Genomic DNA, 24784 nt, shown 5'->3' with positions numbered 1-24784 from the left:
TTTTAGACCCCTTGAAAATAAAATCTAGTGTGAACTATTCAAATTAAACAGAATCTGCTTGAACATGACATTTGTTTAAAGACCACAATACACATCTAGTAGTATGATGTCATCAAGGTGACAGTTTCTTCTCCATTTAGTACCCAGGCCAATCTGTTTTATATTACATTAAGCTGGCTGATATCTCTCAGATGACCTGTTGATCAGGTGAACACAGTTTCAAAGGAGCCAGAACTGGTCAAGAATTTGCACCAAATATGGCAATTATATTAAAATGAACATGTTTTTAAAAAGTAAAAATTTTTGCTATATGGTTTCCAAACTAAAGTTTTGAAACTTGCTTTGAAGCTTGCTGAAATTTAATGTAAAATGAGGATTAAAATGAAACTCCATGCAGAAAACAAAATTATTTTGTTTTGGCCACACAAAATGCATAACAAAATAATCTTTTGGGAGGAATGAATAGGTTGGGTTTTTTTAATTCACCACTAGTTTTGGTGAAACAAAACATTTTAATGCAGAAAACAGTCAAGTAGAAAACTAAACCAAAATCCTCAGTACAGATGTCATCATTCCTTTACAAAGAGCAATTTTCTGCTATCATCTACAGAATGAAAAAGCATCTTTAGAAAAACACACAGGAAACACCTTAGAAAAAGAATCATTCAAACATTAGGGTAATGAAAAAACAAACCGGTGCCTTCAACCTTTGTGAAAGGATGTGAAAACAAACCAGTACAGTACAGGTGTTCTTTATTTATCTACATATAAACAGTTCTAGTAAAGGGGGCACTTCTAATTTAATTCAAGCCTGGAAACACTTCTCATACACACAGACCTAAGTCTCAAACACTGGGCCAGAATCTTAGAGAAAATTTAACTAGCAGAGTTATGAAACACCATTACTTGGCCACTCAACCTGTATTTTATTTCTGTGCATAAGGTATGGAAAAACAAAGAGTCAGATATTGCTCAATTATAATAGAAGAGGATTCAACTGAAAGGCATTTTGTGAAAAGAAAGGTTCACAGCACAAATTTTTTGTTTTATTTTGGGCATATGATCTTTATTTAAACTGTTACATAGGAATAGCTTTATAGAATAAGATTTCTGAGTAGAATTTTTTCTCTTTCCTCCTAGTCTGTTCCAAGCTTTGATGCTCATACTTTACTTCCCACACTCTTCACGGGATGAAGAATTATTTATGTACAAAATTATACTCTGAAAGGCACCTCAAGCAACATGACACCTTTATATTTATTTGTAGGATATCACTTACACAAACTGAAGTGAGAGCAGGGAGTATACAGTGAACAAAAGTTGTCAAGAATAATAATTATAAAAGAGGAAAAATAAAGAGTCTGGCATATGAAAGTTTCTTCATTACTTCTTAGTATATTTATAATCAACCAATTTCCTCCCACGTTTTCCAGCTCTGTAAAATAAGACTTGTATATCTTCCCAGAGTTTGTTTGTAAGCCATACAATTCCAAGTAGCCATGCTTAAAGGCATTTTATAAACTATTTTATAACGTGGCATGATAATTTTCCCATGGGGATAGTCACTGGACACTTAAATTTTCCTTTGCCAGGACAATACTTCCAGTTCTTGCTAATGATGTTTTTGATTAGCTTCCAGGAAAAGCTGCCATATGGTTACATCCACGTTCAGTTCTTTTGCCAGTGATCTTCTATCCAAGTCACAGGGTTCACAGATGAAAACCTCAAGTATCCTGCACAAAAACTCAAGCAATATCATCTCCCCTGCAGTCAAGGTTACACCATATGTACATACACTTACATACAGTTTTGCAAAACTTAGTTCACCAACCAGCTTTACCCATGGGAAAGTAACTTTACCCTTTTTGCAGCTAAGGGGTCCATTTGCCTGGGGACTTTCCTGTTTCTGGGAGCCACCTGTGAATTCCATGATAATGAGGCCTGATGCAAGTAGAGAGCTTTGCACCAGCAACACCAATGGCCAAGCTCAGAAGGAGTGACTTGTGGCAGCAGCAGCAGGCAGCTCTTTGTTCACCAGAGCATTGTCTCTGTCTCAGTATCTCACAGGTTCCATTTCAGTAGATCTAAAAACTTTATGTTGAGTTTCTCTCATCATCCTCCTTTCTCAGTGTTTTTGGAAGAAGGAAATGGAGAAAAAGAAAGCCCAGAGGAACAACTTACACCAGGATATCACTTCTCTTGCTGCACCATACTACCAGTGTTATCATGGCACACGTCAACATGACTGGGATCAAGATCAGAGTTATGAGAATTTCATCTGGTGGATCCTCCCAGTGAACCTTTTCTGAAGTACAGTTTGAAAAGAATTGTTTATGAATTCCAGTGATAAAGCCCTCTGCGAGGGGGTTTGGCCAAAAGCAACTCGCGTTGTTGGCTTCACGTTCTGTGCACTGGGTAAAGTTGTCATAATACCTAGGAGAAGAAGAAAATGAAGAGAAGTTTAAATAGAACACATATGCATATTATACTTAGAGAAAGCTACATAGGGTGCCATATAGAATCTATAGGAGTGGGTCTATCATGTAGATAGTCTGCTGAAGGACATTTCAAGGAAGCTGTGGGTACCAAATACTACATAGTGAGCCAGAAGAACTGAGTCATGCATACTCATACAACTGAGAGATTGCATGTGAAATCCTGAGATCCCAGATGCACAGTGGTCAAAAACCTGTCTTTTGGGTGCTGTTACCACAGCCAGGACCTCCTAATGCCACTTAAGTAGAATTAGAACTCACTCACTAGAGACTTCTACAGTATCTTTAAAAAAACATACACACAAATGTGCCAAGAACAGAACATTTTGAGCAAAATATGGATAATTCGTGCCTCATCTGTCATCAGACCTGACATTGTGGCAAAAATGAAGATGTGACACTGGGACCGAGCCACAACATCCATTACTGTGTAACAATTTCAGTTCTGTTGTACCCTCAGGCAGTAAGAAGATGATGGGAAAATAAACACACAGAAAGTTAGCTTTTGATAACCTTTATTCCCCAACTCCAGCAAATGCCCAGCGGGAAAAAAAAATAAATCATTCCTAATTACACATGTTCACAATGCTCATGAAAGACTGGGAGCCCATTGTAATGCCTAACACTTGATTTCAACACAGCATGTGCTGAAATTTACCTGTCCAGGGATAACTTATATTTATGAGACTTGGCTATCCCTCAGGAAAAAAAAGGAAACAATAAGCCTAAATGAGTAATTGGATGGGTTTTGTGGTATTATCACAAGCCAAAGAAATTCAGGAAGCGAATGGAGTATGGGGGAGGAGGACGGAAATTAAGACAACGAAGAGTGTCTGGTCAGTATATGAATAGGGCAAGAAATAAGGAAACTGAATTATTGCCTGTTGCATTTTATAATTTTTCTTTCAGTCCCGCATGACTCAATAAACTGACTTCAAAGGGAAATTAAAAATAGAAAGGAGAGAGCAAGAAACCACATGACACCTTAAGGGATGGCATCCTGCACTATTATCTGAAGGCCCTAACCTCCCTTTTAGTACATATAAATATGGTAACTCCTGATGAATGACTCATTCTGACATTAAGTACCACAGGGGACTAACGCTGGCTCAATCATTTGCTGTGAAATAGTGGAGGGGAGAAATTCATTATTTGGGTCAAGACTGAAGTCCACTGTCTATTGCGTGTCTGTCAGGGGGAATGTCTGCCTGCCCGTGCTACAAGCACCCAGGTTGAGAATACAAGCTGCAGAGCATCTACATTCTCAGGGCTGCGTTCACAGAAAAAGAAGAAGCCTCACAGAAAGGTCCTTCTGCAACCTCCTCACAGTACTCATTCTCAGGGTGTTTGAGCTGATGCCGCTTTATTCATAAGCAAATACAGTGGACAATCTGACAAGTCCACACCCAGATGGCTCTGGCATGCAGACGCATAAATGCACAATGTATGTATATTTTAAGCAAACCAAACAGAAAGGAAGCTTTTGTGACAATGTCAGCAGCTGCAGAAAAACAACAGGAAATAAGCTAAAAATAAAATACAAATATTAGCTGTTTGTTATTTTAATAGTGTCATTCTTCCATGTGACCTGGTAGCATCCATTCTTTATGTCCTTGAACTAAATTAGAAGCTGAAGATGTCTAGCTGAATATGGGAGAGACAGTCCCAGAGGACCTGAAGAATAATACATCTAAAGGCATGCCTACAGGGTTCAACAGACTACAATGCAGACACACAGAGATAGCATGCACTTGCCCAGACAGGTCAGTGCTCCGTCTCGCACTGACTCCAGGCAGAGCTCCAGTGAGCGCCAGGCTCTGCTCCAGCCCTGCTCTGGGCCATGCTCCGGTCAGCAAGCTTGTCCCACCAACGGCTGCTTCAGCTCCCCGCTGCCACAGCCACCTCAATTTGCCCATCTGTTCATGCAGAATAACAAAACTAAAAATAAATCCTGGTGACCTGAGCAGACTTCAGATAAAAGTACCCTGAACTGAAAGACTTAATGATATAAAACCTTTCTTTTTACTTTTTTAATTTTATCTTTCCTGGGTGTAAAATCCTATAGAAAGTTCAGTGTTCTTCCAAGAATTCTGTAGATTTTTTTCATAAATGTTAGATGGTGTAAACAAAAACATTTCCCACTGATTTTGCATTTCAACTACAACATAGCTAGAAAAATCTGGTTAAATGTTGCCAAAAGGCCAGATAAAAATAATTAGGGAGTTATATTGTATTTGAAAGACTGAATCCCTAAGAGCCAAAATAGAATAAAAATGTTATCTTAATAGTTTGAATTCCTTACAATTTTCCCTTAATACCCTCTCTCTCTCAAAAAAAGCTACTTGCACTTTAACATTTTTTTCACACAATTGTGAGAATGTAGATAAGAAAAAGTCTTAATTATTTGAGAATTACATCTCTGCCAGTAAAGCTTAAGTCACTTAAATATTTATGTAATTTGGTAATCTAGAGTTTATGCACTGCAACAGAAAGTTCACGTTAAAAAAAAAATCCTCTGCATGGTACTGTGTAACAGCTGTCTCAGAAGGGTATAACTGAATCCTCATTACTACAGCACGGGTGTTTTGTAGTTGATCAATTGGTTTGCAAGTTGTTGGTTTTTTTTAAGGGGGAGTAGGGGTTAATAGATATTTAATTCCAATTTGATTCTCCTATGCTTAATTCTCTTATGCCTTATGTAATTCTCTGTATTCAAATGGTAAATGCTAGAGTAGGAAACCTTTTCATTCTGTCCAATAAAATGACTATCCCAAAGACTCCCTGGCCTCTAACTGGAGGTAATTCAACACAAATGCATAAAAATTACACACTTTGTGAAAGGAAAGAATGAGAAATTACATTTTCTACTTATTCCCAGAACAAGTAATTGGAAAGCAGTACAGTAGCACAAGCTCCTTCACCTCTTGGATTATAAAGAGGTGTGGGAAGATTATTATTCTCTGTGCTGAGTCACATTTTCATCTTTTCCAGGCTAGCTACAAGGACCCTAGTTAGTAAATACTCAGAAAAGGTATATTCACAGGCAGTTAGGTCACAAGTTTTGTGATTGGTGGACTGAAAAATTAATGTATCTGTGAGTTCCAACTCAGTTCTATAGGCCAGTACCAAAACCCAAAACCTAAGCATAGGCTGAGCACCAAAATTCATATAAATATATGCTTTCCCCTGATATCCTCAGGAGAATCATTGTAAGTTTTACTGAGGAACAAACTACTTGGTCATACTGTGTATTATTGAAAATATTCAGAGAACATGAAAAATATTTAATTCCATTTTGGAGTAATCTCTGAGCTGTAACACATTTGTCATGAAAGATGATTTTCAATATTCTAGAACAATACTTCATTTTCCGAGCACAAACACTTTTTCTCCTGTACTTTGTGTTTCCACTAAAACAGATAATAACAATTGTGTAGTTAGTTTTGTAAAAACTGTGGAAAATTTTATTTTGTGAGTTATTTTACCGTGAGAAAATGTATTTATATATATTACCTACAACCAAGAACCTGGACAATGGGCAGTTATTATCAGGAATACTAGTGTACACATTTGCCTTAATGGGACAGTGTTTCATGGAGTGTCCACTCAAACTATTTAAATAGACAGCTGGATGTATTACATCTCACCTATCTCAGGGCACACAGTTGCCTACCACTTAGGGCACTTCTCAGTCTAAGTGGGGGCTTGAATCTCATCCATAATTTCCCACATCCCCAAGGAGGAATGTGGTAAATTCTTGCTCTTTCTTCCTCAACATCCCCACACAGAAAAACTGCAGAGATGATTGGTTAACAAACAAAAAATATACAACTCCCTCCAAATTTTCATGAGACCAAGAAAACAAATAGATGGTTTCATTAAGAGTTTCAACAAATGAGCACTTTCCAAAGAAAAATTATTTCAAAAAATCCCAAACAATTCTCAAAAAGCAGAGTACCATATGTACCATATGTCATGTTACTGAAGACAAATTTTTGAAGGCATTTGTCTGTCTGCAGCCAGTAGACCCACCAGCAGTTCCAGTAACAGAATTTTGCCACCTCTTCAGCATGCATGGCTAGACCACCCCAGAGACACTCTGCACACATGCAGTCATGGATGTTTTGCTGTTGTTTAATGAGAGGGGTCAGGAATTAAAAACCAAAATAATCACTGCACTTTCACTGTTCCGTTTTACATAAATCACCTTCATGATTAGTGTTATAATTATGGAAGGGTACAGCAGGGTACGTATATTATGAGTTAATTTTTTTTTTATTTTGAGTTCATTTTTGTTATTTTGAGTCCACTAAGTATTCTGAAAATATGGGGAAAATTCTCTCTAGCATAAACAAGTCTTGATGTAAATCAGGAAATAGATACTCCAGGGACACTCACTCCTTCTGCTACTCTACAATCCTAGACAGGAATCTAGAGGCACTGTTCCAGGATACTACAAGTTATGTGGTGTATTTTAATAAAGATGTTTTAAAACTCTTTTTTTTCCCCCAGATGGTTCAACCAAGGAATTTCTTTATACATAGTCATATATTAAATTAGAGTTCAAAGAATGATCATCCTTGTAACCTCCGCCAAGTCTGGAATGAGAAATGCTGAAATAATAATAAATATAAATATCATACGAAAAGAAAGGCTTTTCTTACAGCATTTCCAGATGAAGTGGAGACAGGAAGTACCAAACTCAAAAAAAGTGCCTATTCTTGTACAATATGCAGCCAGATTTTATAGAATTTAAGGGTGTAACAGTCTCGATGAACTTCAAATAAGGATCCAAACCTTAAGATTATTATCTCCTGAGGTTCCACCATCATATTAAAAGGAAAGCTTTAGTTTTATAATCAGCTATGATCCTACAAATACGGTGGAATATTTCTGAGCTTTTTCATTCAACATCTCTCAAACAGATTTGTGGCTGTATCTTCACCATTCCTTCAATCACGTATCTTCTGCCAAGAGGAGTATTCTCACAGACACACTTCTACCTCCCTAATCAGATCAGATCTGCTGTTGTGCATCTCCAATATAGATTCAGCCAGAAGAAAATAATGCATTACAAAACATAAAGGAAGAAATGAATATGTGTGTGTGTAAAAGTCAAAAAAACCCTTGCTGGTTTAATGATGACATTATATAGTTTACTCTCATGCCACTAAATAATGGGCATTGTGACAGATTTACTCACTTGGGTTGAAAATAATGAATACATTCTGGTGTCCTTTGAAATAATTACAGATCTCCACCCTTGGCTTCACATCAACAGCTGTCTGGAAAATGAAAAATGGTTGAATAAACCTAACTGAAAACCCTAAAATGCACAATTATTACTAAATTGTTGTTAATTTCCTAAAGATACAGCAAGAAAATGTAAATATAAAGAGCAACTGTAGATGTATGCAGTAGTTTATATACCTAATATCCGTCTCCAATAAGCCACAAAAACTACTACATTAAGCAAATATAGAACAAGGAGGGAAATGTAGCATGACACCAGGCACTATGTTATAAAGATAAAAAATTTAGTAGCACTGGAATTTTACCAAGCCAAAAGCTTCTACTAGCAAGTGGGCTTTGCCTTCTATCACTCCTGAGGTTATTTTAATGATTATTTAGTTGTAAACTCAGCCCATTATTGGGAACATGAGTTCAGAGGGGAAGTATTCTCTGAAGCTATCACTATGCCGTGCCTACAGCAGCCAGTCCCATAACTCCCTTGAAATAGACAAAAATCAAGAGTAAGCAAAGGCAAATCCTAGTCCCATGAAAACTTAAGCATATGCTTCCAACTTCTTACACACACTGCACCTCCTAGTAGTCATCACCATCAGTGATGATGTGAGGAAAAAGATTAACTTAATATACTGAAGAGTCTGCACTGGGTCTCAGATGCTGTCAGCCACTTCACAAATTCCCACCTCTCCAGCTGAGAGAGAAACATAGATAGAGGGAATGCACTGCAGAGGGCACAGGAAAATGCAGGATGCAAGAGCAGCACATGGACCTGGCATCCTGCAATCCAAACACTGAAACACTCTGCAAATGTCTGGCTTGCAAAAATTCATTCATGTACTGTATCATCCAGATAAGAGTTTGTTTTGCTCCTTAGAGATGATTACAACATTGCAGTGTTACTCTGCTCTATGTGCTGATCTGGCTCAAGAGCTGTGGCTTTAATACAGTTTGTCTCAACCATCATTTACTATGCTATTGCATGAGCAACAAATTATGTCAGAATGTATTACTTAATCATGAACTCATCAGGGACAAAGACTAAAATGAAGAAGGCCGAACTTCTCCAAAGAAATATTTCTAGAGCTAGCTTTCAGAGTAGCAATGGAAAAATATGTGCTATTTTAGTGGTGAACATGAATTCTCTTGGAAGTTGCCAAGTTGAGGCAAATCCCTTCACCAGTTTGACATAACAAATATTAAGCTGCTATGTTAAACACACACATCAGACACTTTGCATTTCTGGCTAAAAATTGTACATTTCTTTATAGTAAGAATAGGGTCATCTGTGACTCACTGCTTTTAAATCATCACTGCTCAGTTTCTAAAGTTGACTTGAATTACAACTTTGATGACAGAGCAGCTGATAGAGACCACAGTTGCAACCGCAGCTCATTTCTGTGTAAGCTCCTGAGACATAGCAAAGTTGCTTGTTAACAAGTTCCTTGGTAAACAGATGTCCCCAGGTTTGCAGCAGCAACCCTGCCATCTCAATTCAGAATGAGCTTAACATGTAACAGTGCAAACAGGACTGAGGATTTAGTACTAATTTAGGAAATCTAATGCCTGCTCTCTGCCCTGGTCCAACACCAGCAGCTATTGTAGTAACACTGACATTTGATGGAAAACAGAGAGAATGGCAAGGGGTAAAGAAGGGCTATTTGTTATTCACTGAAAGCTGAAAGAAAGCAGAGTAAGTTTTAAACAGACTTTGGTGTGGAGGAGAAAGAAGATTAATTGAAAATGTACCTTTTTACTATATTGTACCTTTCATTTTAGAAAATATGATATTACAGCTAATGATGATAACAGATAACAGCAATTCCAATGTATTTTCCCCACTTTTCCTCTTTCTTTTGTCTTGTGTGAAGGGTTGTTTGGGACATATTTGTTTGTTTAATGTTTTGTGCTTAATTTTATTTTATGAGCAGAGCTTAAGTGTGTAGTGTGGGCCTGCAGGGACGTAAGCCCTTATGAGATCTACAGCAGTTGTTTAGAGAGAGATTTTTATGAGTAGTGAAATCCCTAATGACAGTCACTAAAAGCCCTTGAAATCATGTGTGTTATTTTGCAGTCAGTAGAAAATAGATGACTGGACACACATGAATTCCCTGGGAGGTATATGTAAATCCTTTTTCTTTCCCTTTCTTTTGGTGACTAGGGAAGTCTCTGTAGTTGAATTTCAGCTACAATCATCCCCAAAGTATTTGGAAATTCAGGTCATATGACTAAAAAGCAAGGGCAGTTCACCTTGGCACAGATGACAAGGTTTCTACACTCTGCTGTACTCCTCCTCCTCCAGCACCATGATACACACTCTTCATGAGTTGGTTCCTGAACCATCATGCTGTACAGCACGATGCTGGAGCACCACAAGGAACTGTGGTGGTTTGCCCTGCAGATGCTTATGAAGAAGAGGTGTTGCCAACCCAATCTGCATGTGCTCATCAGTTAGACATCTCTGTTCCTTATTTGTCCCTCTGTAAAATGAGGCTAAAGTAGCATTGTCCAGCCTCATGAAAACACTGTGTAATAAAAGACAATACGGTCTCTAATGACTACCTTAATAGGGACCATATGGGTTATATACAAGTAGTTGGCACCCAGTTTAGGTGTCCAAAACCTTCCCAAGTATACAATAATCCCTGTATTATTTGATTGATTGCCTTGTAAGTGTTAAAATAAAGCCTACAGTAGCTGTATCTGTTTTTCATTCTCAATCCTATTTGCTGTGCTGCTCAAGCTGTAGGTAGCATGTTAAACAAAGCAATAAAAGCCTTCCCTTTACAATTTCTGCTATAAAAGAGCGAGACAAATGTGGTGTTATTTTCTGTATCACTTCACAACATCTGTACTCAAAAACTCATGCATGCAAGTATCCCTGCAGTGACAGTGAGGGACCAGATACCATTGAAAAAGGAATAAACAAATAAAACCGGCATGGATAACTGTATAGTTTTGCTTTCAAAGTCAGACAGCAGCTATGAAATGCTAGCTAAAATAAAACTAATTTCTAGATAAAGGATGGTAACACAAAAAAAGCATGCCAGACTGCTATTTCAGACATTGACTTCTCTACACAAACATTCTAGTAGTTTGTATTTTTTTTACTAATTAATATAGGCAAAAAAAAAATATTGCTAATAACACCTATGTGTCATCTAATACGTTTCATTCATTAAATTGCAAAGAAAACAAATGTCCTGATTGTTTTCTAGATGAGAAAATAGAACCATAATACGGAATCACAATTTGCCCGCAGCAGAGTAGTTCATGGCAGAACTGGCAATAGAGCTGGGGTCTTCTGGGCTCAGGACCAGGCTCTAGATACAATCTACACTGCTTATAAGGAACTCTGATTCTTATCCTGCAATTGGGCTACTGAAAACAACTCTCTCCTTGTGAAATCTCCACTGTTGGAGCTACACACACACATGCACATGGCATAACTACATATGACTTAATTCTTCAGGAAATCAGGCCAGAAAGTGGACTGTTTTTCCAGAGAAAGTGGAGCTCCAGAAAAGCTGTCTTTGGGGATTACTTGGACAACGGAGCACCAGGTCCGCCAGAACCTGACAGAGGGGAACAGAAGGATGCCCTGAACTTCCTTCTGCTCTTTCCTGACATACAGTTAGGAAAGGAAAATGCTCTCCATGCTGAACTCAGGGACAGAAAACAAAGCGCAAAGTTACAGCTGAGCAATTATCTCAGAATATACACAAAATTGCAACAGCCTGAAGGAGACACACAAGTGGCAGACCTGAGCTGCTCATTTGCAAATAAGGAATATATGAACTACCATCTTTAATTTAAAGTGTAAAAGATACCCTGTACCTCAGTCCTGAGCACATCCAAGAGGCTCTGCTCCCACAAAGTTCATGCAAGCTTTGATAAAAATTCCAGTTTCATTTACGTTGCTGAAAACTGCAACACAGTTTCCAGGTTAAGGGGAACTCAGTTACAAACCAATGCTGCACAGTTACCCACCTCCTCTCTCCCTTCATTTCCACAAAAAGCAAACCTCAGCACACAGGCCAGATGAGACCCCTGACATGCTTCAACAGAGCCCTGATAACAGGTTATCAGAAGAGAAAGCTTCTGGAGCATTGCACAGCAAGTGAACCACACCACAATACCAGAAATCAGGCACAAAATGGAGGTGGGACTCATTACATCTTGCTTCATTCCCTTACAAATGCATCAAGTTTGTATTTTTCACCCAAAGATCAAATCCCTGTCTACATTCAACAAATGGCTTGTCAATTTTAAGTTCTGCACAGTTCCTGCAAAGCTCACTAAAAGAAATTTATGTTGCATAAACTTGCATATCCTGACAAACTGAAATCATACTTTTGAGACATGCTGCAAGTCAGTCTGTAAAACAGATTTAAGAATTCTCAACACTTTTGTGACTACTTTAAACTTAATTTTCCCACCTACTGTTTCTCCCTTCCACAGTTTCTCATTAAAATGATGACCTCATCAAAGATATTTGATGTCTGGGAAAACATACATTTCATAGTAGAAAAGAATAAGTCAGGAAATAAATAATTCCATTTAACAATAGATGAGACATCTGAGTTCAGCTCGGCCGCACAAAAAGAAATCTCAGTGTTCCTTATATAGATGGAACCAGGAATGTTCTTAAGAGACAAATAGCATTTATGTGCTCTAAGGAAGCTGATCTTTCAGAATAAACTCAGGGCACTGATTCCAGTCTTAAATACAGAAAAAAAGCATAGACACCTGGTAATAGTTTCCTCCCTAGTGAGAGGCAAAATTTTGCTCCCGGCAATGGTTGCGCCCCAGGCTTGCTGTCACCTATGGAATCTTGTCACCATCAACTCATCTGTGACCACTCATCACTTCTCCAGGTGCTGCAAAAAAGGGAACATGGTCCTTGACAGACAAAAAGCAGTTTTTGTACTTGCTCATGGGTAGCTAGGTTCTCCTGTATTTTCAAAATATCTGTCAGGCTTCTCACAAGATCTGTTTTGTAAGCCTGTTTGTCCTAAGATTATATGAAGGACAGCAGTGGTGGGTGTTACCAACTGATACTGTTTTCTACTCTCTCCTAGTGCTATTGGCTCCCCCCCCCCCCCGACCCCCCGCCCCGCTAATGCAGAGGAAAGCTTTGCTTTTGGAAACATATACTGTGCTGCTAGCTTTAAAGTAAGTAAAATGATGCATGGGAGCAGCTTAGAAGACAGAAGCCTGCATGAGCAGAGTTTGCAGTTTGCCTGGGTCTCTGCTTAGAGTCAACTCTCTTGAATAACTAAGTCTCAATAGCAAAACAAATGCACACAAAACCACAATGACACCTTCCCCAACATTTTGGTCCCCAGCAAAACTCCTGCCAATTTGCAAAAAAAAGATGTGCTCCTTTCCGTCAAACTCTACAGCAATGAACTACCCCTAATCCTTTAAGAATTAATCCTACTATTAAACCAAGCATATTCATCATACTATTATTAATCTACTTCAAAATATAAATTAAAATCTAGATGAGTATGGATATTAACTGCTTTACTGGCAAACCAATGTGGGAGTGGTTACGGCTAAGCTGCAGCAATGTTCTGCTAAACTTAGGTCTAACAAAATGTAGTGTTCCAGTAGGAACAGTATTCCTTCTCCAGCCAAATCACTGAACACACTGAAAAATCCTAACCCTCACATTCAGCCACAGGAAAAACAAAATTGCAGCTAAACCACAGACCTAGAATGGAATTCCTCAACAGTAATGTTTCATTGCTATTTGAATCATCACTTCCAGACCCAGATAAATGAGGTGGTGTTCTAGTGGGAACAGCAGTAAAAAAGCCTCCCTGTAAACAGCCCACATAATGTTGTCAAAGAACTCTTACCTTTGATACTTTAAAGTGGCAAGGGACTGAACAGTATTAATTTGGCCAAGCAGCAACAAAATCGTTTCTCACTAATCATTCCCTGGAAAGAACTTAGGTAACTCTAACACAGCAACTTTCCCTGTAATTACAATTATGCAACATTAGTCCATAACCTTCATTCCTATGATAAATGAATCACAAATAAAAAGGTGTCAATCTGTAGATCACTTTACCCTTGAGCCGCTAAACCAATGCAGTGCAATACAGTTACACCACGGTAATTTTCTGTTAGCCAGCCTGAATATTAGAAACAGTTTAGCCTTACCTACACGCACCTCAGAACAAGCCCATGTATCTCATTTTTGCAGACAGCTTTGCTCACCTCCATTCTCCCACAGAGAGGACTGGTATTGTTCCCACCTACCTGGTTTTAAAGGCAGGCAGTTGAGCTGACATTACACTGCAGCTAGCGCTGCAGCTTTATGTGGACACATCCACCACAAGACTCCTTTTCTTCTGAAACTCAAACCCAGGTCCCTACTCAACTCCAAAAGCAATAATTCATATGAATGAGAAGAAAATCTGTTTGGTCTCATTTGAAGAATGGTGATCTCATTTGCAGAATTGTAGCAAACAGTGAACATCACATCTTAGTAAATATATTTTCATGCTTCTGCAAAAGTGAGTTGTGTTTTCAGCACTACTTGGAAATGAAGAATAGCAAGTGCTACGGTAAGTGCCCTTGTTGATCAAATCCTATCCCATTTATATTCAAAGCAATATCACTGAAAGTCTAAGGAATGCCATAGCAACATTTGTACAAGATTACTGAGCTTCACTGTTCCAAGATTTCTATAGCCCCTCCACCTTCTTTCAACAAAAAGAAAGCTGAATGTAAATTAATCTAACAACTGAGGGAAAGGGGGCTTGACATGTTCCTTGATATCTTCAAGTAAGCAGAGTCAGAGATAATAAAACTAAAGGACACTGAACAATGTCCATGAAGGCTAAATTTTGAGTTCATATTGTTACAAAATAGATGTTTTCCTTCCTGGAGTATTCTGACTGCACAAAGCACTGTCTGTGTGTAGAAAACCTCAGTTGTGTCAAGTTTACAAATCAGCTGGTGACACTGCATTGTCAAATACCACCACCCCAAATTCAAATGAACTCTTACACTTGTCACTTATTTCCTGCTCAGCATTGCTCTTTACCTCCCAGTTGAAATGCTGTAACAGGTGGCTGTGGACTTCCCATGCACAAACAGGTATTTGCTTGCAAACAGTCAGTAGAGAACAAAAAATACAGCTTAACAGCATGTTGAAAGGAGAAATTGTTCAAAAGCACAAGATAGCTCAGTGGCTCAGAGAATTTAATTGCATTAAACATCCAATGTGAAGACAGTTATCTTGACACAAGAGCATTATACTGAACAATTCAATACTGTTCAGCAATGATTCTTCTTTAAGAAAAACAAACAAAACCCCCACTTCCCCCAAAAATCAGCCTAAGTAATTCATATTAGAGTAGTACTTTGAAGCAGAATGGGTCTGAATGCTAGATTTTGTAAAAGCACTAAGTACTTCCAAACCTGAGTAACATAACATAGTTTTTAAGGAGAAGAAATATTTCATAAGGACAGTTCTCTCAAAAAAATAATGTTCTAGCTGTATTTTGCCATCTCTAGAATGGGAAAATTTTATCAGTAAAAAATATCTTCAGTGCATGCAAGCAATAAATTTTCAGTTTAGCAGCAAGGACGCTACATAGAATTGTTATTTTATATGAGGCTATATCACAGGCTGCCATTTTGTTAGATATCTCTGATGAATGGGAATTACAACAGCCAATACACAGAACAAGTTACAGGGAACAGAATTGCTGCAGAAGACTGTTCTCTCACTTAACATTTAACAGTCTCCAACCACCGAATACTTTTCATGGGGAGCAGGTATCACATTTCTGATTGGCAAGACTTAGAAGAAAAGCTCTTCTGCCAGCAAACCAAACCTCTTTCAGAAAGCTGAAAGGACTGCTGCTAGAAAACAGTTTTTTTGCTTACATATCTATATGACCTTCTTTCCATTTGTATGGGGATAATTAACATCCCCCCTAAAAATTAAAATGACAAAACAGGTCCATGTCATTTGTCATCAGTTTTCCTGTCTTATTTATCAGGTGAGTACATTTTCTTTAATCTTCCTTTTCTCACCAACATACCTGTAGAAGCCCTTCTTATTCTTCACATCCCTTGCCAAATTCAGCTCTAACTGTGCCTTAACTTTCCTGATCGCATCCCTACACATCTGGGCAGCATCCCTATATTCTTCCCAGCATACATGTCCCTGGTTCCACCGTTTGTGCATTTCCTTCTTATGCTTCCATTTGACCAGCATGTCCTTACTCAGCCATGCTGGTCTCCTGCCTTCCTTGCCCAATTCCTTACACATAGGAATTGAGAGTTCTTGTGCTCCAAGAAAAATGTCCTCAAAGAGCTGCCAGCTCTCTTCTGCTCCTTTACCCCTGAGGGTAATTTCCCAGGGAGACCCATTCATTAATTCCTTAAGCAACTGAAAATTTGCTCTCCTAAAATTCAGGGTCCTGACTCTATACTTCACCTGGCCCTTATTCCTCAAGATCATGAATTCCACCAGGGCATGATCACTGCAGCCCAGGCTGCCACCAATCTTGACCTCTACCTCTCACACGAACATTTCCCAGACTGTTTCCAAAAGCCTTGTGAGCAGTGGAACAATCAGAGCAGCTACGGGACAAGAGCAGGAGCAACACTCTTTGTTAAACAAAAAGCAAGGGATGCAATTCTCTCTTCAGAGAAATGAGAGTAAATCAAGAGTTGCTTTACAAAGGCACTCAAGCTACTGCCTGTTTCAGCAGCCTCCTAAGTATTGACATCTCCTCAAAGGCTGAGGAGGTGCCTCCACTTAAGGTTCTTTTTCTTCTAAACTTGAATAGATCCTCAAGATAATGCTGTATTTCAGGCCCTCACATGCATACCTGGAATGCTGACATACAAATAATATAAAAATAAACATCAGCACCTTGACAGAACCACACAGGTTTTGCTTCCAAAGCGGTGTTTTAATATGGCTGTTTATCTTCCCCTTTCTAGTTTGCTTTCCAAGACCCACGAAATGCTAAATGGTTACATCAGCGTGCCTAGTCCCTTAATCCTAAACTCTAACATCTGCAGTTTGGATAGAGCTTCCAAACAACTCTGTTAAGAATTAAGGCCTGTGTTTCCAGCGCTCATCAAATACCTTGTCCACTACTCCTTAGTGTCTCTTGTTCCTCTTATTGTGTACAAGCTTGGCAACACTTTCTATGTAACACAGCAACTTCTAAAGCTGTGTTGGGGCCTGGCCCATGTCTATCAAGGTGCTTTCCAGCACCCTCAAAGGGGTGAGGTCTCCTGCTCTGAGGCCACACAACCAAAGATGGTGAAGACGGTCACTTGAGCTGAGGCCACACAAACAGCTACCAAGACTAAACCAGAGACCTAAGCCTCAACTATTATAGTTGCTCCTGTAGTCAAGTAGAAACAGTGGAACCAGAGGTCAGCTTGGTTAGTAAGAGGAGAAGAAGCTCATCCTGAGATGGGGAGAGAGGAAGAATCAGAAAAGGCAGCCTATTCTGCAGCAGTACAGGAGAGGAAAGAGATAGAAATCATAAAAGAGCCCCAAACTATCTTGTCCCTATCCATGACCAAGCTCTGAGACAGGCAAAAAATGTCACCCATCAGCCAGGTGAGTGAATTTCTACCTGGTTGCTCTGATGCTGGGAACAGGAGTGAACTATTTACAGCTCGGTGGTCCCAGGTAACATCAGGACATCCAGGGAGAGATGCAACATACATTTGGGCTCGAGATTGAGGGGTGGACCTAACCACTGAAGCCATTGCACAGGTTATTCCTGAATGTGAAACATGCACTGTAATCAAGTAAGCCACACAAGTAAAGCCTCTCTGGTAAAAAGGGTGGTGGCTACAATATCAGTAAGGGGAGACCTCGCAGATCGATTATATCGCTCTGCCACAAACTTGCCAAGGCAACCATCATCTGCTTACCATAGTAGAAGTAAAAACTGGATGGTTGGAAACATACCCTATAACTCAAACCACTGCCCAACCCCCCATCCTGGGCCTTGAAAAGCAAGTTACGTGGCAACACAGCACCCCAGAAAGAATTGAGTCAGATAAGGGGACTCATTTCCAAAACAACCTCATTAGTATCTGGGCCAGGGAACATGGTGATGACTGGGTGTACCACATTCCCTATCATACACCAGCCACCAGAAAGAGTGAAAGATACAGCGGACTGTGAGAGACCAAACTGAAAGAGATGGGAGCTGTGGCATATGGGGAGCAGGATGCAAATTTAGCAGAAGCCACTTGGCTAGTTAATACCAGAGAATCAGCTAACTGATCTGGGCCTGCCTGAACAAAACCTCTGCACATTGTAGAAGGAGATAAGGTCCCTGTAATGCATGTGGGGAACTGGCTGGGAAAGACAGCATGGCTTGCTTCTCCCTTGGGAAAAGGCAAACCTGTTCATGGGATTGCTTTTGCTCCAGGACCCAGTACACTTGGTAGGTAATGCATAGGGATGGGGAAATCCAATGTGTACCTCAAGGAGATTTAACCCTGGGGGAAAATAACCCATGATTTGAGTTGTATATTTTAGGAGGAACCACAGCAGGAATCACCTAAAGCAACAGAGAAAGAGCTTTGCAAAAGCTGAACAAGTGCAGCAGTGACCTTATCATGAGCTGATTTTGACATCCAGTAACTCAACACAACATGCCTCTCTGGTTCAGAGTGACCACTATAACAGAGAGAACTCACGGACTAAATGAACTCAGTGGACATGTTAGGGACATTTCACAGGGATGACCCATAGACTAAGGGAATGAAATCTGTGTATAAATCAAAGGACAGGAAGGGGTCTGGTGGTTAATGAGGATGTATTGGAGAGTGTATTTCTTGAGCAGGACATAAATGGTTTGGAATAAGGGGTAGAGATTGTACTAGGTCTGACTAGGATAGAGTTAATTTTCTTCATAGCAGCTCATATGGTGCTGTTTTAGAAATTTGACCAAAACAGTACTGATAACACACTAATACTCTAGCTTTTGCTGGCCAGTGTTTGCACAGCATCAAGGCCTTCTCTGTTTCTCACTCTGCCCCCGCAGTGAATAGATTGGTGGGTGTGCAATAGGTTGGCAGGGGACAAAACTGGGTAGATGACCCAACCTAACCAAAGAGATATTCCATACCATATAACATCATGCTCAGAAATAAAAGGGAAAAGAGGTTTTTAGGGGGGTTGGCCGTCCTTTTGCTTTGGAACTGGCTGGGCATTGGTCTACCCAGGGGAAGTGATGAGTGATTGCCTTTGCATCACTTGTTTTGTTTTCTTCTCTCTTTTTCCACTTACCCTTCACTTTTCAAAGAATTTAATTTTTTTATTTCTTTTACCTTGACACCCAAGTTTTCTTGCTTTTATTCTTCCTTTCCTCTTTCCCTGCCCCACTGGGGTGCAGGAAAGGAGAAGTGAGCGAGCAGCTGCGTCATGCTGAGCCGCCCACCAGGCTTAACCCACAACAACCCATAATATCTTTCAGATAAATTTTCCCCTCTGGTTTAAAGTGGTAGCTGAATTGAGAGCATTTTCTTTAGAAAATTGTTTTTAACTTTACAAAAACTTATATACACAAGACACCTTGTATTTTAAGTACAATAACTGGAAAATGGAGGAAAGGCAAAAGAAAATGAGGTATGATTCTGAAATTAACAGGGTTAATGTGCGACAATTCCTGCCAGCTGCACAATTAAAATATCTCCTAGGTAACAATACAACTGGCCAGACAACATACTAGGGAACACCCTGCCTTTGCAGATGTGTACTTTCTACCAGACCACACACATACCTGTCAAGTGACATCAGTTGACTACAAGTAGCACAAATCATTACAAACCTATCCCTTACAGTCAAACAAATCAGGCTCGTGTCTATGTAAGTTAAATGCAAACTTTAAAAGCTCTTACTTATGGATCAAGTTTCAAACTTTTTGTCAAGTTGGTCAACTAGTGAAAGCTCTGCATCTTCTTGGGCCTCTCATGAAAGGAGACAGCAAGTTTCCAGGGCAAGCATTCAAACACATCAAATGTTTTTGTGTTGCTATACTCATCAGTATTTAAAATTTTACATCTAAAATTTTAATCCTTGTACTAGAACATGTGAAGGGAAGCAGGAAATACTCCAAAATTCAGACCCAAATGATCAGACCATCTTTTGATTTCTAGTAAATAATTCTCAGTGCTGACAATCACAGTTGCACAATCTTTGCTGCCTCATCTGCTTTTTCTCTATTACAATCAGCTATTTGTCTATCAAATTCAGATTATTTCACAATATGTCAAGGCAAAGGCAAAACCAGACTAAGATCTGGTATTTTTTCTTTGCCATCAGCTTTGCCTCTCTCTTCAGTCTCATTAAGAAAACCATTAGCATTTTCTAGCACATATCCTCCTTCAAAGGCCAAGCATGACAGAAATGAGAGCCCTGAGAAGCTAATAACATCATCTGAAGGTGCATTCCCACTATTTCTTGTCAGGTTAGATTTCAAAGCACACTTCTGCATGCTTAGAAATTAGGCTGCCTTTATAGTCAGTGGAGACACTGGAATAATTGTAGGGCATGATGTATATGACATCTTTTAAGACACCTTCCTTAAGTTTCCACCGACTAGGAAGGGAGTCCAGGACAACTAGTACATTGGACAGATGAATCCCACACCTGTTCTGTGTAGCAAAAAAAAAGCATCATAAAAAAAAGCAAGCATGCCACTGTCAGTGATGGAGAAACATGCAAAGAATATGCTATCCTTGTATCTACCTAAGCTGAACTTCCCAAAAGCATTACCATCAGAGTCACCATTGCTTTGCACAATCTTCCCTCCAGTCAGCCTGAGTGCAAATGCTCTTGATGCATGCAGGTATTCAGGTAAGTCACTATCATCAGTCATCTGTTGACACAATTCTACTTTCTCCCAAACACATCAGTCGCTTTGTTCATTCACCTTGTAAAGTTTGCTACGAATAACGGCTTGTCACCACTTTCCTCAAAACATTCTAACTCCATGCTAAAACCGTTATTCCACCACTGCTTCCAAAATTAAACGGTCAGCCGGCTTCAGTCCAATCCTCGAACACCTGCGGAGGAGCCAGAGTCGGGAGGGAAGAGCCAGTCCCTCACCCAGAACTGCTCTGAGCTAGTCATTCACAGCTCATCCTCTGTATCATCTCAGCAGCTCAAGGCTTTTCTTTCCATCTAGATGAACCAAGCTGACATGCAAGCAGAGAAAATGTGGCTCTCATCCAGATCAGTTCTACACAGCTGGGCCTCCAGACAGCTATTCAAAACAGGCACCTGTGAACATAGTCGTTTTTCTGATCAGGAGACAAAAACTCACAAGGAAAGAAATAACAGAAGAGCTCTCCTCATTCATTCCAGCAAACAGCTACAAACAACTGCTTTGGATTCCATTTTTAAGAGGATATTAAAGTGTCATCTGCTGAGTGGAAGCTGTTATTAGATTCCACTTGGTCCAAAGTAGCACAAGCCTTTTATAGCACCACAGCATCATTTCTTAAAGTGGAAACGGGACAGAAATATCTAATGATATCCAGCTGTGAAATAGAAATCACAGGTCAACCAGGCTTACACTTTGAGAAACACCCACTGCAACATGTGCACAGAGTGAAAAATAAATAAAATAAAAAACTAATTCATCTGCTTCTAAGTTGAACTTTCCATCATAATTTCCATACCCCTCCTTACTTTTTATGAGCATGCCAAGAATGTAGAATTTTTTCTGATTATTTATGGAAAACGGGGGTTATATAGAGTGATAAAATTCCTGTAATTAGAAAATCCATTTGCTTTGGGAGAGGAGTGGCAGTTGTTTTCTCTCCCAAGCAGAACACAAATAATGGGAGTGAAAAATCAGGCAGTTAATTACAGATCTTAAACTTCAGATCATGTCAACTACTGGACTAGTTAATGAACAACTGATTTTTTGCAGTTTTGAATAATAAACATGTCCTTTAAAATTGCAATCTGTACACGGACAGTTCACAAACAAGACCAAAATTGATGAAAAATTAACCACAGAATCAGAGAAACAGTAACAGCATTAGGAAAGAACTTAAGGTATAGCAAAAAGATCTGATAGGGGAAGAGCCTTGTATGGAAAAGTCCTGCTTAACTACTATTCAGTTACATGATTATGTTTTAGCATGACTTTGATGGTAGAGCCTGTACCTCATAAAATGTGGATTTTTTCCTTTCTTACATCTTCCCCTCTTACTCGTGGAGGCAAAGACACATGCCACCTCCTTAAATAACTTCTTTTTGTGCTTCGTGGCTTCTGGAGTCTGTTCTGACATCTCATACAGACAATGGAAGCAAATAGTGGACCTGAAGGGTCCTACTCCTTCTCCACAACTGTTTATGGAAGACTTCAGTGTTGCAACACTCCCCAGAGTTGCTTAAGGAGAAGCCAACAGCCTCCTAAGCAGGTGCAAAAAATACTATGTCAGGAGATTTTGTAAGACTGGCTGCAGATCAGAAGAAGGGGGACCCAGCATCTTGACAGTGTCACCCAAGAGAGGCAGCTCCTTCTCAGCCCCTGGCTCTGCTGAGTTTACTCAGCTTCTTGGGTCCTGCTAAGCTCTACCTTAATTTGAGAAAGAACAGTGTAATATGGCACATCACCTGTGAAAGACTACAAACCCTTGTACAAGAAAGCTACTATGGGGTCTGTTAATTTTTAGGCACTGACTAGCCAAGCAGTGGTTTTACTTTCTGATGAAAACAATTACTTATTTTCACAGTGATGGTAAAAAAATCTGGGTTTTTTTCCCTGCACAGCAATACTCAAAAGCAGGAACAATCTTACATTTTTTGTACCTATTTTTTTATAAGTAGTAACACTAATACCTTACACCTGTATACTAGACTCCAGCCTAGATATGTATTAGGTATAAATACTCCCCAGTAATATGATGTAAAAATCCATGATAGATTACAGTGCAACATGATGAATTATACATAATAGAGACCATCTTAAGATCATCCTGCTTCTTAAGCTACCTTCCTGAAGATAAAAATCAGATTCAGGGCCTCAGTGAAAACTCCCCGTCCCACAGGCTCCATAATGGAGGCAGATACAGAACCCAGTTCTAGATGCCAGAATGCTCATTTTAACATTTTTATGTCTATGTTATAATCTGATACTCACCTTAATATGAAATGGTACATTTTAGCAGTCAATGAAATGTATGAAGGACATTTGCATACCTGAGAAAAATGTAAAACATCAGTTTCTTGAAAGCTGAAAAAAATGGTGCTCTTAATTGTTCACCTATGCACTATGCCTTGGCAAGCTTTGTTCTTTCCACCCCTTACACACTCAGCTCTTATCACAGAGAAAATCTTTAATTTTACAAAGCTGCTGTACCTCTATCATTTTTATATGTCTGCCCTTTGCAAATTACACAATAGGCTGAAGAAGGTGACTAATCTCCTTAAGAGCGCAGAACACTGCATTTCTTGTCTTGGAACTACTTTCCAACATTGAATTACATACTGTTTTGCAAGGATAAATAGAAATGCCAGAGTCTTGTCAATTAATCATGTAAAATACTTTTTGAAAGTATCTTTATATAATAAACTTCTGTAATTGAAACAAGACCCTGAATACAGGACAAATGGGTAGTACTAATTCATACCTCGTTGTGCTGTCAACATTTAACCACATGACTAATACCACATGTAGCTTGAAGCAAAAAAATCTATTTTTTTGCCTCTGCTGAGTTAATCTGGGGTATTATATGTTCGTGGTTGATCTGTTTGGAAAACAAGAATGTAGAAACTGTCTTGCAAACCAGAACAGAAGAACCACAAAAGTTTGTATTAAGTATTCATTTTCATAACACATTTATCTTCTTTTCATTTTCACTGCCTCTAAAAATACACTGTCCATGATATTTGCATTGCATAATTGATACCACTCTACCAGTTATGCCATACTATTTTACCACCAAGTAACTTTAGACAGAAATCATATGTATTCCTTATTTTGAAACACAACCTTTAATAATAAGCTCCATGAAGATTGTTTTCTATTACTGATCTTACCACAGTAAAGTTCAAAGAGGGCATGAAAGGTGTTGAAAGGGCATATCAGCTGACGGTCATGAGATTTAACAGCAGAGTGCTTTTTAACATCACCTCTAAATTGCTTACATTATTTATTTGCAAGTGACTTTACTCATTAGGATTATTATATTCTTATATCTTGAACTATTTTTTAACTGACTTGATAAAGTAAGCACTGACATACTGATCCCACTTTGTGAGTGCAAGCTACAAGCAATTAGTCCGATGCATTTGCTGCAGTACACATCAATTTGAATCACAGCACCCTTGCTAAAATATTCTAAGTGGTGTCTTCTGGTGACCTTAACTTCACCAGTGATGAAAACTCTTTCAGAACTTTAAGAAGAAATTATTGATATTTACATTGGTGACCTTTGGGCAAATGCCAGATTTCACTCTCTTTCTGAAAACAATGACTCATAACAAATAAATATAACAGATGTCAAAACCTGTTGAAAAAAGCACTTGAAAATTTGAAATGTGATATTAAAAATTGAAGAGTTTTCAGCTATTGGTCATGAAAAGGTGATTTTTTTCCTACTCAAAAGCAGGCTCAGAAGAGCCTTCTCTTTTCTCACATGGATAGAAATTTCACAAAGATTTGCAAACTTCTTTGTAAATTGAAGAACAGGAAGGTTTGAGCTCCTAAAATCCTTGAAGAGATGGAGAATGGGTTCCAAAAGCACACTATTTTGGCATTATACAGTCATCATCATTTTCTCAATGGCAGACCCAGAGTCTCCATTGGTTTAACAAGAAAGAAACAGTTATCCTTTATGAACAACAAACTCCAATTGTTCTTTCTTCTCCCCATTCCTCAGCACTGCTGTCTCTGAGTTGAGGCTTTTGTAGACTGCGATTACAACAGGTCTTGTAGTATAAATAACAAATAATATTGTTTTAGTTCACCAAATCTGAGCTCTTGGAATTTTGTGTATTTAATTCAGCAGCC

The 24784-nt window shown here is 39.0% G+C and overlaps 1 protein-coding gene across 1 annotated transcript in view; it reads right to left on the bottom strand.

The window, feature by feature from the left end:
• Positions 1-984: 984 nt before the first annotated feature.
• RAMP3 (receptor activity modifying protein 3) overlaps positions 985-24784 on the bottom strand; it is a 55468-nt gene continuing 31668 nt past the window's right edge. Inside the window, exon 4 of the mRNA XM_049823807.1 lies at positions 985-2433. Coding sequence (XP_049679764.1) covers positions 2178-2433 — 256 coding nt within the window. The 3' untranslated portion in view covers positions 985-2177. The remainder of the gene's footprint in view (positions 2434-24784) is intronic.

The sequence above is a fragment of the Accipiter gentilis genome, chromosome 20 (assembly GCF_929443795.1).
Source record: "Accipiter gentilis chromosome 20, bAccGen1.1, whole genome shotgun sequence".
Classification (NCBI taxonomy): Eukaryota; Metazoa; Chordata; class Aves; order Accipitriformes; family Accipitridae; genus Astur; species Astur gentilis.
Note: the sequence above shows the minus strand (reverse complement) of the source record. Positions and strands in the feature narration are given on the sequence as shown.